Raw genomic sequence first — 16,379 nt, forward strand, 5'->3', positions numbered from 1 at the left:
GAGCTGGTCTTGAACTCCTGGCTTTAAGTGATCCCCACCTCAACCTTCCAAAGTGCTAGGATTACAGGTGTGAGGCACCACTCCCAGACTCTTTTTGCCTTCTTTTGGACCAAGCGAGTATCTTTAGTGTTCTATTTTTATCTCTATTATTGGCTTATTATGTTTTTTTTTTTTTTTTTTTTTTACTTTTTAGTGGTAGCTCTAGAGTTTGCAATTAATTCAAGTACATTTTCACATAACACTATCCCACTTCATTGATAGTGTGCATATCTTTTTTATTTTTCTTTCTTTGAGATAGAGTTTTGCTCTTGTTGCGCAGGCTGCAGTGCAATGGCATGATCTCGGCTCACCACAACCTCTGCCTCCAGGTTCAAGAGATTCTCCTGCCTCAGCCTCCTGAATAGCTGGGGTTACAGGCATGCACCACCATGCCCAGCTGATTTTGTATTTTTAGTAGAGACGGGTTTCTCCCTGTTGGTCAGGCTGGTCTCAAACTCCTGACCTCAGGTGATCTGCCTGCCTTGGCCTCCCAAAGTGCTGGGATTACAGGTGTGAACCACCGCACCCGGCCATAGTGTGCATATCTTATAACGAAATAATCCTAATTCCTCCCTCCTACCCCCCCATCCCTTATATCATTGCCATCATTCATTTCACTTACATATGAACATATATAAGATATATTAGTATATATCATTGCTATTATTTTGAACAAACTGTCATGTGTTAATCAATGAAGAGGCCAGGCACAACGGCTCATGCCTGTATTCCCAGCACTTCAAGAGGCTGAAATGGGTGGATCGTTTGAGCCCAGGAATTCGAGACCAGCCTGGGCAATATGGCAAAACCCCATTTCTACTAAAATAAATACAAAAAATTAGCCAGGTATGGTGGCACGTGCCTGTAGTCCCAGCTACTCAGGAGACTCAGGTGGGAGAATCGCTTGAGCCAGGGAGATCAAGGCTGCTGTGGGCTGTGATTGCACCACTGCACTCCAGCCTGGGCGACAGAGTGAAACCCTGTCTCAAAAAAGTAAAAAGAAAAATAAATCAATGAAGAATAAGAAAAAGCAAGATTTTTCTTTTACCTTCAGTTATTAAAGGTAATAATGATGCTCTTTCTTTAAGTAGATCTGAGGTTCTGACTTTTATCATTTTTCTTCTCTCTGAAAAACTTCTCTTCTTTTAACATTCTCTTCAAGGCAGGTCTACCGGCAACAAATCCCCTTTACTTTTGGAGGATAATTTCATGGGGTACAGTATTCTAGGTTAGTCACTGCTTTTTTCTCTCAACTCCTTAAACATTTCATTCCACACTCTCCTTGTGTGCACAGTTTCAGAAGAAAAGTTATTTTTTGTTCATTTGTGTTTTGGTTTTGAAGGACTTTTTGCACTTACCCTGTATGTCCTCTGAGCTTCCTGGATCTGGGGTTCCATGTTGCATATTGATTTGGGGAATTATCAATCATTATTGCTTCAAATATTTCTTCTGTTCCTTTCTCTGGCTTCTTCTAGTATTCCCATGAGGCATAGTTCTACCTTTTTTATATCATCTCACAGTTTTTGGATGTTGTCTTTCAGTTATAGAGGTTTCTATTGAGATATCCTCAAGCTCGGCGATTCTTTCTTAGGATTTTTTTTTTTTTTTTTTTTTTTTTTGAGGTGGAGTCTTGCTCTGTCGCCAGGCTGGAGTGCAGAGGCGCAATCTCGGCTCACTGCAACCTCCACCTCCCAGGTTGAAGCGATTCTTCCACTTTAGCCTCCCGAGTAGCTGGGATTATAGGCGCCCACCACTAGGCCTGGCTAATTTTTAAACATTTAGTAGAAGCATGGTTTCACCATGTTGGCCAGGCTGGTCTTGAACTCCTGACCTCAAATGATCCACCCACTTCAGCCTCCCAAAGTGCTGGGTTTACAGGTGTGAGCTTGCGTGCCCAGGCTATTCTTCATTTTTTATCTCTAGCATTTTAGCTTATTCTTTGGATTTCCATCTCTCCTTACATTGCTTGTTTGTTATTGCTTGTTGTCTACTTTCTCTAGCAGAGCCCTTTTCATACTGATCACAGTTGTTTTGAATTCCCAGTCTGCGAATTCCAGCGTCTGGGCCATATCTAAATCTGGGTCTGATGTTTGCTCTCTTTCTTCAGACTTGTGTCTTTTGCCTCTTAGTATGCCTTGTAATGTTTTTCCTGATAGCTGGTCATGATGTGCCAGATAGAGAGAATTTCTGTAAGGAGGCCTTGAGCAATGTGGTGGTAAGGTGTTGGGGTGGGGAAGCATTCTGTATTCCTAAATGAGGCCTCAGTCTTCCGGTGACCCTGTGCCTCTGGACTGTGTCCTTCACGAGCGGTACGCGGTTATCCCCTCTTAGATGAGGGACGAAGGCTAGAATGAGCTGGGTTTGGGTGTTGCCCTTCCTCCAGGTGACTGAGGTTCTGCTATAACTTCAGCAGGTTAGGTGCTTGTTACAATAGAAAGATCAGAAAGCTCTGGAGTATTTCAAAATGGTTCCTTCTCCCCTTCCTCTGCTGGAAACGTGGGGATTTTTCTCTGAATTTCATTGTGAAAACCTAGTCAAGCTCCTGGGGATAAAACTCATAAAAGTGTGAGTCTCCCTTGACCCCCCTCCAGTGACTGAGTTCCCTGGAGTTTTTAACTTCTCAGATTTCTCCACGCTGAGCCTGCAGCAATTCATCAAATAGAGTTCACATTTTCCTAACCTGGCCCTGGTTCTCACAGAGGTTACTGCTCATGGATCTTTTTCTCATGGGTTTCTGTTCTATAAGCTATGATTCTCTGTATCTGCCTGTTTGTCTTTCCAATTTTGGGGACAGCAGTTTGTCCTGTGAGCTCAACTTTCTGACGGATCTCAGGAGAGGTGTTGATCTTTCCATGTGCTCAGCTTCTTACTATTGCTAGGATGGAGAGACCACTTCATGCTTCCTGCATGCCATGCTGGAAACCAGAAGTTGCAATTCTTAAAAGAAAAAAAAAATAGCTCTTGTAGCTTCACACATACAAACAGGCTTATTACAAAATATATTTATTAATTTTTACACCTGCTGCATAGCACAAGACTATTAACACTATAACTCACTGAATGTACAATAAATGTTCACATTTAAATAACAGGATAGGGTCAACATTTTCAACCAGTGGGTCAGCTTTAGCATCTCATGAAGTGCTTTTTAGACCTAGATATCTTAAGAGTTTTTTGAAAGGATACTGCCGAGTCAGAAAACAAGAAGATCAAAACAATAGGTTTTTCCAGAAAAACAGGAATTTTACATGATGAAATGTCTATTTCTGTCAGTACAAATCAACAATAAAAACAAAATCTACATCCAACCTACTCCAAAATACTCACACTGCACTGAATGAAGTCTACAGTGTCAAAGTGTCTTGAGAGAGGCCACAATATCCACACTGGCTACATACATGTTTTCCAAATTTAGTTTTCTGATGGCTCGTCATTTGCCACCTCTTGAAATCCAGGTCCTTTTAAGAATCTATGACCTTGGAATGAATGAGCAGAATACCTGATCTGAAAGCCACGTGACTTGGCTCGACTGCCATCCGCATCTCTGGCTGATAATATACAAATCAGTTTGAGAGTCTTTATTTCACATAAGGACCAAAGAAGAAGAAGAAAACTTAGAAGGGAAAGGAACAAAGAGGTCCTTCCACAATATTTTCCTCTGTGTATTTTAAAACTTAAAATAACTGCCATAAAATGAACATTCCATTCAGTGATTCTTTTCAGTTTTCCAATAAGTTATTCCTGAGGGGAGGGAAGATACCTTATGGTTCAAATTAAAAAGAACATAACAGGGCCAAATTTCAGTTATCAAAGCTAAAACTGGACCTTTAGAAAATGCTACTATTCGTCCCCTAGAAAGGCTTTCTGGACAGGACACTGGGATATTTGTAACCATTACACTGTGGGACTTAGGGAACCCGAGTCTGTATTTTGTAATGCAGGGTCAATATTTCCTGTTGAATGTCTTTCTCCCAAAGACAGAGTCCATTTTCAGTTTCCGTATATTGTTGAAGTAACTTTCTCAAGTTCTCTTAGCACTCAAACACTGGGGAATAGCGATACGAATGCGGCCTCAGAAATAAAGTGCGAAATCTACCCATCAAGACAGTTCTTTTAACAGAATTGTTCACTTTTCAGAAACTGTCTTTATCATCAAGAAGCTACTCTACTTAATTTATAGAACCAGTTTTTACCCAGAAATGTAAATTAATTAACTTCATTTGAAATGAAGTAAGGTCTTTCTGTTCTGGAGTAATAAATTCTACTATGCAATAATTATTCTAAAAACGTGTTAGCATGTCACAGAAAGTTGATAAAATATATACTGATTTTTTAATGCCCAACTAATAGTATGTTCATAAAGACTGGATTTCTTCCAGATCCCTTATAACTACTTTATTATAAGTTTTCCTCACATTTTAATTTTTTCCCTAAGTGTGAAGTTGATCATCTTATTAAAAGGTCCAGATGAGTTACAATACGTTTAAAGTTAAAAGTGTTGAGAAATAAGAAATGCCACCTTTCCATCCAACTTTAAAGAATGTTCATTTTAAGACAGCATTAAAAGTACTAAAATACACTGAACACTGTCAGCAAGAGTTAAATGTACACTTGGTCAAGGAATATATCCTTTACCAATGAATGATAAATGGATCCTGCAAGGCAGAACAAAATTTCAATTCTCTCTCTCTCTCTCTCTATCTATCTAGTTTTGGTAATTTTTCTTGATACCAATATCTCGTCCACCACAACCAGAGAATGGGAGGCAACGTTTTAATGCAGGGGTTTAGATTTTGCTGACATCAAGCAGACTTTTCTCTTTCAGGGAGTCCACCTTTATGAAACAATGAAGATCAGAACATGAGCTTCTGACCTAATCCACTGAGGACCAGCATCTCTGGAAAGCACTACCAACAGCCTAACAACAGTTTTCTAAAATAGGGAAGTTAAAAAAAAAATCAGCAAGAAAAATTTAGATGACAGTTTTTGCTTCAGAACGTCACTGTCAAAACTTTTGTTTCATCATTTTCATTTTCTTATTCAACAAGCTCCCGTTGTTAAATTACTGAAAACTAAAACAAGATAAAGCAGTTCAGACCTAATACACACCCACAAAATGCCCCTTCTTGGAATAAGAAGTCCAGTAACCATGGACTTGGCACATCCTGTCTCCACCTTTGGTATGAACACAATACGCCACTTAATATTTCCACAAAGGAAAAGTAAGGCTTGTCAGTGTGTTAAAAGACCAACTCAAGAGCAAGGCAAATTCTCTCCATCTCGAAATCTACTTTCCCCTGAAAGATCTCCGTTCCGTGGCAAAAAACGAAGGGTTTGAAGAGTCAATTTGATAAAGATGACCTTGGCAAAATAAACCCCAGTGGATGGATGAGAGACAAAACTGTCGTTTCCAGACTCTTGAGTGAATAATAACTCTTACAAAAGAGCTCTAAGTGTCAGAGCTTTCAGACCATGAGAACAGACATGAGGTGGGTGCTGGATTCGAGCCCCAGGGTGGAAGTCATGGTTTGGTGATGTGAACTTCGCTGCTTCCGTTCCCATTGGTGGTGGTGGTGATGATGTACTGTGTAGTCTGCTGTTGGCTGGTGGTCTGGGCATCCAAGGAGTCACTGTGTGCGGGTGGCTGGACCTGGACTCCACCAGACAGGGCGGAAGTTTGCTTTTCCTCCAATTCTGGTTGACTTTCTGATAACACATAATGACCCTTAAGGAAGAAGAAAAGGATGTTTAAAACCCTGGGGCCTTAAAGGGAGGATGAAGCTACTAGGGAAGGAGAGAGATGCGAAGAAATGTCACAAGGGACCCAAAATAGACATCTATGAGAGATGCTTTACCTAGGTCCTTTAGAGAGGGCGGATCAGTCACAATAATTGACTACAAAGGGAAGCTCCTTAAAGGAGCACCTTAGCAGTTTCACCAAATGCTAGAGTGAACAACTTCAGGTACAGTAATTTGCATCATGGTGGTAACACTCGTGGCAAAGAAAACGTGCTGTTGCAATGCTCCTAAGAATTTACACATTCAGAAAAGACAGTTGACTGTCCATTCGATCTTAAGACTAATACAGAATGGATCCAAGAAGAGATATTTAAAGTCTCCTTGAAGAGGCAGAATGACCCTGAAGACAGGTAGTCAAGATCAATGGTTCTCAGAATTCAGAATTTCAAAAGACCAGCAAAATTTTAAAAAAATAATAAATGGAGGCTGGGCGTGGTGGCTCACGCCTGTAATCCCAGCACTTTGGGAGGCCGAGGTGGGCGGATCACCTGAGGTCGGGAGTTCGAGACCAGCCTGGCCAATATAAAGAAACCCCGTCTCTACTAAAAATGAAAAAAAAAAAAAAATTTGCTGGGCGTGGTGGTGCACGCCTGTAATCCCAGCTACTTGGGAGGCTGAGACAGGAGAATTGCTTGAACCCGGGAGGCAGAGGTTGCAGTGAGCTGAGATCATGCCATTGCACTCTAGCCTGGGCAACAAGAGCGAACCTCTGTCCCAGAATAATAATAATAATAATAAATGGTTCCCAAATTTTATTTTGTCAAGTAAGGTCATTTAAAACATGCTACCATCAAATAGAGATTTTAACACTCAAGAGCACAGGAAGAACAGGGTCTCAGAATGAAATCCCTTACACTGAATAAATTTAGCTTTATGAAAACTTACACATTGTCTTTGTTTTCTTATTTTTCCCCTCATCATGAAAACGTCTTCAGAGACCTGTAGCTGGCTATTTTGTTACATTAACATTTTTAAAGAAATGTGTCTGTCAGTCAGAAGGAGGGTTGGTCAGCGACAGAACAGAGGAAAAGAGACGTCACAGAAAGACTCTCAGGCAGTAGCCTGTCTGCACTGCCCAGAAAAGAGCCATCGCCAAATACCCATTTGATTCCACTAGGGCCAGATGTTCTGAGTTCACCCCCACCAGGCAACGTTCTGATCATGATTGTTTTTTCCATGTAGGGAGGGGGCTGTTTGTCAACCTAGGGTCCATTGACTCCTAGGGAGGTCCATAGGTCAGCTGCAAAAAATGCATGAACCCCCAAAACTGTCCATTAAATTAGTGTGCATGTACACTGTGGCAGGGGGAGAGAAACAGTCTTGGCTAAAACCATTCTCAAATGAGTTCCAGGCCAGAAAAAGAACAAAGTCAATGGGTCGTACAAGGAACAAAAAATGTCCTGGTCATGCCAGTGTGATTACCCCATTTTACATTCGTTACTGTTTTCACTGACAATTAATAGTGTCACTCTGGATTTACATCTCTCTCCTAAGTCTAGTTAATGTGACCTTGTGTGCTGAGAAACAGGTGAGCTCTCCGTATACTAAAAAGAAAGAAAGAAAGAAAAAAATATCAGGGTTTTGAGACCACAAGACTAGCTAGCTACCCTCTGAAACCTCTTAAGAAAATCTTCCCTTGGTAATATCTCAATATTGCTAGCCATTGAAGAGCATTTTTCCTTTTTTTTCTTCTAGCTTTATTAAGATATAATTAAACAAAACAACCTGATTAACATATCCATCAACTCAAGCACTTGCCATTTTATTTTATGGCAAAAAACATTATCTATACTAACAGTTTTCAAGTATACGATACATTATGAACACAGCCAGCATGCTGTACAGAAGATCTCCGAACTTACCCACCCTGGAGTATTTTTCTTTTTTTTCTTTTCTGAGACAGAGTCTCACTCTGTTGCCCAGGCTGGAGTGCAGTGGCATGATCTCGGCTCACTGCAACCTCCGCCTCCCAGGTTCAAGTGATTCTCCTGCTTCAGCCTCCCAAGTAGCTGGGATTATAGGGATGCACCCCCACACCCACCTAATTTTTGTATTTTTAGTAGAGGCAGGGTTTTACCGTGTTGACCAAGTTGGTCTTGAACTCCTGACCTCAAGTGATCTGCCTGCCTTGGCCTCCCAAAGTGTTGGGATTATAGGCATGAGCCACTGAGCCCAGCCAAGAGTATTTTTCTAAATTCCCATGTATGTACTCTGTCTTCTAATACCTTAAGAGGCAGGCCAGAGCAAACCAGTGAAGATAAAAACAGGAGACACAATCAACATTGTACCTGCCCAACTTAGATAATTTAAGGCAATGTTTTTCACTTTCAGGTGGGTGAAATGGTTAATACAGCTCCATAATTGATTCATTACATTATTCTCTCCCAACCCAGTTGAGGGCCAATTGTCTTGAGGACTTAATCTTTCCAAGAAGCATATAAAAACACTCATAAGGGCCGGGCACGGTGGCTCATGCCTGTAATCCCAGCACTTTGGGAGGCCGAGGTGGGCGGATCATGAGGTCAGGAGATTGAGATCATCCTGGCCAACATGGTGAAACCCCATCTCTACTAAAAATACAAAAATTAGCTGGGTGGGTGGCGCATGCCTATAATCCCAGCCACCCTGGAGGCTGAGGCAAGAGAATCACTTGAACCCAGGAGGTGGAGGTTGCAGGTGAGCCAAGACTGCGCCACTGCACTCCAGCCTGGCGACACAGCGAGACTCTGTCTCAAAAAAAAAAAAAAAAGGCTCACAGCGATGGAGCTAGGACCATTACAGTTATTAATTGAACAGATATTTATTGAGCATTTGCTATATCCTAGTCTCCTGGATAGGGCACTGAGGATAAAGTGATAAGACCCAAGACTCAGCTTTCAAAGAATTCATCAACTACTGTGAGAAAACAGAGTAAGCCAATCATTAAAAGATAAGTGGTGACAAGAGTTATATAGCACCACAGGTTGCTTACCGAAGTAACCGCCTTCACCTGGCCAGTAGTAACTGGAGTTGCCACACCACTGTCTGTAATCACAAACTGACCTGGGGGAAGTGTCATCATTTGAATCTCAGATGCTAAAAAACAGGAAATATTCATAGTTCAGTGGTCTCAGATTTTACCACAAATCTTAGAAACAAAAACACAACCAGTAGCCACAGTCCCCACTGATTTGCTTGCCATGAGAGTCTTACAATGATATGATTTCTCTGCTACGAATTGAGAAGAGACTGGTACGCAGCGACCCAGTGTCAGAGACAATCAGTGCATTCCCCTTCAAATGTGGCTTCTCAGTATCCACAAAGACAAATACTCAACAATTTTTAAAACCTTGAAATAAGTCACAAAGAGTTACCTTTTAAATCAATATTCTTATCTTTTATATTCAGATTTGAATTTGTGACACAAATGTATCCACACTTGGCTATCATAATTTAATCCAACTTGAATTTTATTTCACCACCAGTGTTATTAGAGCAAATTAAAAATAAAGCCGACCCTAGCATCTTGTTGATAAATAATATTTTCTACTAAAAGAATGAGACTTTCTTGGGAAAATGGCTGATTCCAGACCTGGGCAGAAAGCTTGTGAGACAGTTGTGGGGTACTGTGTCTTCTCAGCACACAAGATGTGATGAAAGGCTATCGGGTCATGTGGGAATAATGCAGGAGCCAGTTAGAAGAGGCTCCTACAAGCCAGAGAAGGGGATCACTTGAGCATCGGTAAGGATCACACCTGCAATCGGCTGAAACACACCAGGCGTTGAAATCCATGGGTACGTAACCACACTGAGACGTGCACACATACCCCTATCACCTTGGATAGCATAAGAAATCAATTCATTTTGTGAAAACTGGTAAACAAAGGAAATGAATTAGGTATTTAAAGCATTTATCCTGCCTTTCTTGTACAAATTGTACCTGAGAGAAACTTGGTAATTAAAATTTTTTTCTTTATAAAAGTTTTCTAGCTAATGAATGAATAAGGTGCTAGAATCATGGCCAGGCACAGGGACTCACGCCTGTAATCCCAGCACTTTGGGAGGCCGAGGCAGGAGGATCACTTGAGGTCAGGAGTTCAAGACCAGCCTGGCCAACATGGTGAAACCCCCATCCCTACTAAAAATACAAAAATTAGCCAGGCAAGGTGGCGGGTGCCTGTAGTCCCAGCTACTTGGGAGGCTGAGGCAGGAAAATCACTTGAACCTGGGAGGCAGATTGCAGTGAACCAAGATCGCACCACTGCCACTCTAGGCCTGAGTGACAAAGCAAGACTCCATCTCAAAAAAAAAGAATATCACAACTTTGTAAGCCCTAATGAAATAAGGGAGCTACGGAATAAACACCGATGGCTCCTAACAGCACAAAAAGAGAGACAGCTGAACAGTATGTGCTCTTGATAGAAGTACACACGCCAGCTATGAAATATCAGGGGGCAAAAAACAAACTGCACCTGAGCAAGCCTGCAGAGCGAATTGCCCGTCTACAGGAAATGAAAGGAACAGAAGAGCACATATTCACTGCATGGTAACACGGGAATCCCACCAGCAAAATCCAGAATGCGGAAAAGAGCACAAATGACCCAGTTTCCTCAACACAGAAATTATAACTTAAAAGAGTGAACACATACATTAAAAGAAACTCAAAACTCATCATCAATTGCAATGTACGGCCCTTATTCGGAACCCAATATGAGCAAACCAACTTTTTTTGTTTGAGATGGAGTCTTGCTCTGATGCCCGGGTTGGAGGGCAGTGGCGTGATCTCAGCGCACCACAACCTTCGCCTCCTGGGTTCAAGCGATTCTCCTGCCTCAGCCTCCTGAGTAACTGGGACTACAGGTGCGCACTACCATGCCCGGCTAATTTTTGTATTTTTAGTACAGGTGAGGTTTCACGACGTTGGAGAGGCTGGTCTCGAACTCCTGACCTCCGCGATCTGTCTGCCTCGGCCTCCCATAGTGCTGGGATTACAGGCATAAGCCACTGAGCCTGGCTGAGCAAACAAACTATTTTTTAAAAAATTTCTGAGACAATCATAGAAATATAAAACCCTGACTGGGCATTTTAAATGTATTTGTGGGTATTAAAGAATTACTGTTGGCTTGGCACAGCGGCTCACGCCTATCACCCTAGCACTTTGGGAGGCCAAGATGGGAAGATCACTTGAGCCCAGAAGTTTCAAAACCAGCCTGGGCAACACAGTGAGATCGCATCTCTACTGAAAAATTTAAAGGAAAAAAAATTGGCAAAGCATGGTGGTATGTGCCTGTAGTCCTAGCTACTGGGAGGCTAGGGCAGGAGGATGGCTTGAGCCGAGGAGTTGGAGGCTGCAGTGAGCTATGATCACACCACTGTACTCCAGACTGGGTGACAGACAAGACCCCCTCTCTTAAAAAATAAAGAAAGAAAAATTACTGTCATTTCTTTTTAGGTGTGATAATGTTGTATGGAGTTGTGCTTTTAAAAAATAGTTTTTTTCAGCTGAGCATGATGGCTTATGCCTGTAATACCAGCACTTTGGGAGCCCAAGGCGGGAGGATCACTTGAGCCCAGGAGTTTGAGATCAACTTAGCCAATGTAGTGAGATCTTCGCTCTCAAAAATTTTTTTTAAATTAGACTAGACGTGGTGGCTCACATCTGTAAACCCAGCACTTGGGGAGGCCAAAGCGGGTGGATCACTTGAGTCCAGGTCAAGGCTGCACTGAGCCATGATCACGCCACTGCATTCTCCAGCCTGGAAGACAGAGCAAAACCCTATCTCAAATAGTCTTTTTCTTTTAGAGATATATACCAAAATATTTATGGATGAGGTGATATGATGGATCATTATCCAGCTGGAGGATGGGAGATAATGATTGGTGCATATATGAGACAAGGTTGGGTGTAAGTTGGTAACTGCGGAGGCTGGACAGTGGGTACAGGATGGTTGGTTACACTCTCTCTACTTTTGTATATTTTTATATTTTTCCCTAATAAATTTCAGTCCCAGAATCTTCTCTACAGGTTAGAATGCTAGCTCATCCTATTTTTACCATGAGTATCTTCATCACTCCACTTTTTTTTTTTTCTTTTTTGAGACAGAGTCTCGCTCTGTCACCCAGGCTGAAGTGCAGTGGCACGATCTTTCTGCCTCAGCCTCCTGAGTAGCTGAGATTACAGCCACCCACTACCACACCTGGCTAAATTTTTTTGTATTTTTAGTAGAGATGGGGTTTCACCATGTTGGCCAGGCTGGTCTCAAACTCCTGACTTCAAGTGATCCGCCCACCTTGGTCTCCAAAGTGCTGGGATTGCAGGCATGAGCCACAACACCCAGCCCACTTCACTTTCTTTCACAGGTATTATACTGAGTACAGAGGTCAGTCTATTCACCAGATTCTAGTGGTAAGGGAGTCCTTCCCTGAGTGGAAACTAGACCCAGCCCTTGTTGTGATGTCCAGTGTTTAAGAGTATAGATTGTGGCCGGGCACAGTGGCTCATGCCTGTAATCCCAGCACTTTGGGAGGCTAAGGTGGGTGGATCACCTGAGGTCAGGAGTTTGAGACCAGCCTGGCCAACATTGTGAAACCCTGTCTCTACTAAAAATACAAAAATTAGCTGGGCTTGGTGGCCCATGCCTATAATCCCAGCTACTCGGGAGGCTGAGGCGGAGCTTGCAGGGAGCCAAGATTGTGCCACTGCACTCCAGCCTGGGCGACAGAGCGAGACCCCATCTCAAAAAAAAAAAAAAGAATATTGATTGTAAAAATTAACTAGATGGTAGAGTTTGAGCCTGACTCCACAGCAAATCTATGTAACATAGCCAAGGATCAATCATGACAAAGATGGGCCCCCCCAAAATAAATCAACAGTAGAAGAAAGATCAATACTTTCCCTTCTCAGCACCTATTCCTCCTAGATTCTACTACTGAGGTCTGTTACGTCTACTATTCCTTCCATACCTTCCATGATAAAGGTCTCATACTTCCTGGCCTGCAACCCAAAGCTGTTTCCCCACCAAGGAGTTTACCTACTCTGACCTCTGTCAGCCAGCCTGTTACTGTTTCCCTAGCACGAATATCAGGGTTTTGGAATCAACAACTCATGTCTCTCCTTTACTAGATGGTGGTCAGCAGCACAGTGGGGTGGTGTAGAGGGTACACTCCGAAGCCAAACTGCCTGGGTTCCAATCCTCTGTTTACTAGCTCTTGGAAAAGTGAGTGTGTGGAAATTGCCTTGTCTGTAAAATGCAAATAACAATTGTACTTATCTCATAGGTTGTTGTGAATACTGACTGTGATATATATGGTTCGGAATCATTCCTGGCCATACAGTAAGAGCTTAATGAAAGTTGGTTAACATTATTATTGTGTGGTGTTACTGATACCAATGAGAATATTATTCTTGGTACAGCCAGGCTCTAGGACAGCGATTGATACACAGGCATTCTACAAATATTGGTGGAAGGGATGACTCAACATAGCCTATATCCATCTATCTTACCACTTAATTACATAGCTATGCTTCCTCCAGCGATATACCTGACGTTTCAAAAATGTCCTATCAGGGTAGCTCTGTGAAATCAGAATGCTACACCTTGAGATTTGTCATGAAACTCATTGAAGTACATGCACTAGAGAGTATACAAAATGGTCAATAGATACTTTAAAAATCTATCATAAGCTGAATAAATTAAGACACATGGCTGGAGATCTCCCACCCTTGACCGACACGGCATCATGCCTTCTTACTTACAATAGCCACGGAAGGAATTCCAAGCACTGGGCAGGTACGTGTGCTGCACAGAGGAATTCTGCTGCTGCTGCTGCTGCTGCAGGGCCTGCCCCTGTGTGGAAGAACTGCCCTGGATGTGGGAGGGGCTGAGCCCCTGCTGAGCCTGCTGGGCTGAGGGACTCAACGGCTGCCCAGATACCTGGGGAGAAAGAGAAAGCAATGGTAGGGAATTATGAACTTCTAATATAGTGAAGACTCACAAATAACTGAAGGAAGTAAATCAGAGTAATATGAATTATAATGCTGAAACTATCATTGCTTATTTTTTTTTTTTTTTGAGACGGAGTTTTGCTCTTATTGCCCAGGCTGGAGTGCAACGGCACGATCTCGGCTCACTGCAACCTCTGGCCCCCGAGTTCAAGCTATTCTCCTGCCTCAGCCTCCTGAGTAGCTGGGATTACAGGCATGCGCCACCACGCCCGGCTAATTTTGTATTTTTAGTAGAGACAGGGTTTCTCCATGTTGGTCAGGCTGGTCTCAAACTCCCGACCTCAGGTGATCGGCCCCCCTCGGCCTCTCAAAGTGCTGGGATTACAGGCATGAGGCACCGTGCCCAGCCAATTTTTTGTAGAGACAGGGTTTCTCCATGTTGGTCAGGCTGGTCTCAAACTCCCGACCTCAGGTGATCGGCCCCCCCCTCGGCCTCTCAAAGTGCTGGGATTACAGGCATGAGGCACCGTGCCCAGCCTATCATTGCTATTATTAAAAGTAATACTTTAAATAAGAATAAAATCAATGAAAAGCAAGCATAACTATGAAATTCTAATTTGTTTTCAAAGGATTCTCTACCAGAGAATGCAAAAAAATTAATTTCAATCAACTGTTAGAAAGATAAATGAAATAAAATATAATTACCTACATTATATAAGGTTAAAAATAATAGGAGGTGAAGTAACTTCCCTGTGTCACAAAACTATCTGGAACACAAAATGAAATGGAACTCAAAGTTCATCATTTCCATTCACCAGCACTGACTAATCCCAGCTGGCTGGTGGAGTTCAGCACAGGTGAGTGAAGAGGCCCACTCCTGACAACAGGATGAGGCCAGTGCTCTCTAGCCTGCCACCTGCAATCCCACTCCAAACTACCCGCCCAGCTTCCTTTCCACCAGTGCTCTCCAGCCTGCCACCTGCAATCCCACTCCAAACTACCCGCCCAGCTTCCTTTCCACCAGTGCTCTCCAGCCTGCCACCTACAATCCCGCTCCAAACTACCCACCCAGCTTCCTTTCCAAACATCATTTCCTGTTAGTAATCCAAACAGAATAACTCCGTTTCAGAACTGTACCCCTCCTCCAAGACCTCAAAGACCACTTCTACAAAAATGCCCTGGACTCCCTCCTAAACCTAATCTCTCCCTCTCTGAACTCTGAGAACTTATCTATGTATCTCAATTCCAGACTCAAGCATACAAACCCAGTAACATACAATATACCATAATACTCCACAAAGCCACTGTTCCAAACCACAGAAGCCACTTAGCCATTGCATTTAGAATGGAAAGCAAAGACCACTGCTGTTTCTAGGATGTCATACCACAGGACTCTATGAGGGCAGAAACAGCTAACAGCTTAATGTGTGTCCACAATACCAATATAAAAATTGGAGGCAAAGGTAAGATCCTTTAATAAAAATCCAAAAATAACAGTATCTCAGTAGCTGAGGAGACTAGGTCTGAAGGGAATGTCCTCCCTCTCATTAACTCTGATAGTCCCTGAGGCCATGCTAACACCTCCAAATAGTCTGTGGAGAAGGGTACCTGGGCAGAGGATGGGGCCGAGGCAGTAGGCTCGCTGACCTGGATGTGCTGCACCTGGATGGCGTGCTGGGGGTAGGGCTGAGGATCATGGAGCTGGCCAACATCCACAGTGGACTGCTGTGACTGGTGAGGGGAAGTGGCCTGGAAGGAGAGAAAACAGGCCCAGAAACCAGATATATATTGATTGAGATTAAGGGAAATCCTTCCAGAGAAAAGGTTCAGTTAAAAACAATATCCTGGGCCGGGCGCGGTGGCTCAAGCCTGTAATCCCAGCACTTTGGGAGGCCGAGACGGGCGGATCACGAGGTCAGGAGATCGAGACCATCCTGGCCAACACTGTGAAACCCCGTCTCTGCTAAAAATACAAAAAACTAGCCGGGCAAGGTGGCGGGTACTTGTAGTCCCAGCTACTTGGGAGGCTGAGGCAGGAGAATGGCATAAACCCCGGAGGCAGAGCTTGCAGTGAGCTGAGATCCGGCCACTGCACTCCAGCCTGGGCGACAGAGCGAGACTCCGTTTCAAAAAAACAAAAACAAAAACAAAAAACAACAACAACAACAAAAAACAATATCCTGGCCGGGTGCAGTGGCTCATGCCTATAATCCCAGAACTTTGGGAGGCCAAAGCGGGTGGATCGCTTGAGCCCAGGAGTTCGAGACCAGCCTCAGCAACATGGCAAAACCCTGTCTCTACAAAAAAAATACAAGAATTAGTCAGGCGGCCGGGTGTAGTAGCTCACCCCTGTAATCCCAGCACTTTGGGAGGCTGAGGCCAGGGGATCGCTTGAGGTCAGGAGTTCAAGACAAACCTGACCAATATAGTGAAACCCTGTCTCCACTAAAAATACAAAAATTAGCTGGGTGTGGTGGTGAGCATCTATAATCCCAGCTACTCAGGAGGCTAAGGCAGGAGAATCACTTAAACCTGAGAGGCAGAGGTTGCAGTGAGCTGAAATCGTGCCACTAGACTCTAGCCTGGGCAACAGAGCAAGACTCCATCTCAAAAAAAA

The 16,379-nt window shown here is 43.2% G+C and overlaps 1 protein-coding gene across 4 annotated transcripts in view; it reads right to left on the minus strand.

The window, feature by feature from the left end:
* Window positions 1–2,998: 2,998 nt before the first annotated feature.
* PRDM10 (PR domain containing 10) overlaps window positions 2,999–16,379 on the minus strand; it is a 107,664-nt gene continuing 94,283 nt past the window's right edge. The window contains exons 19-22 of one of the 4 annotated variants that reach the window (XM_011934680.1): window positions 15,371–15,511; window positions 13,574–13,751; window positions 8,810–8,913; window positions 2,999–5,764 (exon numbers count right to left, since the gene is read on the minus strand). In XM_011934680.1, coding sequence (XP_011790070.1) covers window positions 5,561–5,764; window positions 8,810–8,913; window positions 13,574–13,751; window positions 15,371–15,511 — 627 coding nt within the window. In that variant the 3' untranslated portion in view covers window positions 2,999–5,560. The remainder of the gene's footprint in view (window positions 5,765–8,809; window positions 8,914–13,573; window positions 13,752–15,370; window positions 15,512–16,379) is intronic. The other 3 variants (XM_011934681.1, XM_011934682.1, XM_011934683.1) reach the window with 3 other exon arrangements.

This window comes from Colobus angolensis, unplaced genomic scaffold (genome assembly GCF_000951035.1).
Source record: "Colobus angolensis palliatus isolate OR3802 unplaced genomic scaffold, Cang.pa_1.0 Scaffold137, whole genome shotgun sequence".
NCBI classification, from domain to species: domain Eukaryota; kingdom Metazoa; phylum Chordata; class Mammalia; order Primates; family Cercopithecidae; genus Colobus; species Colobus angolensis.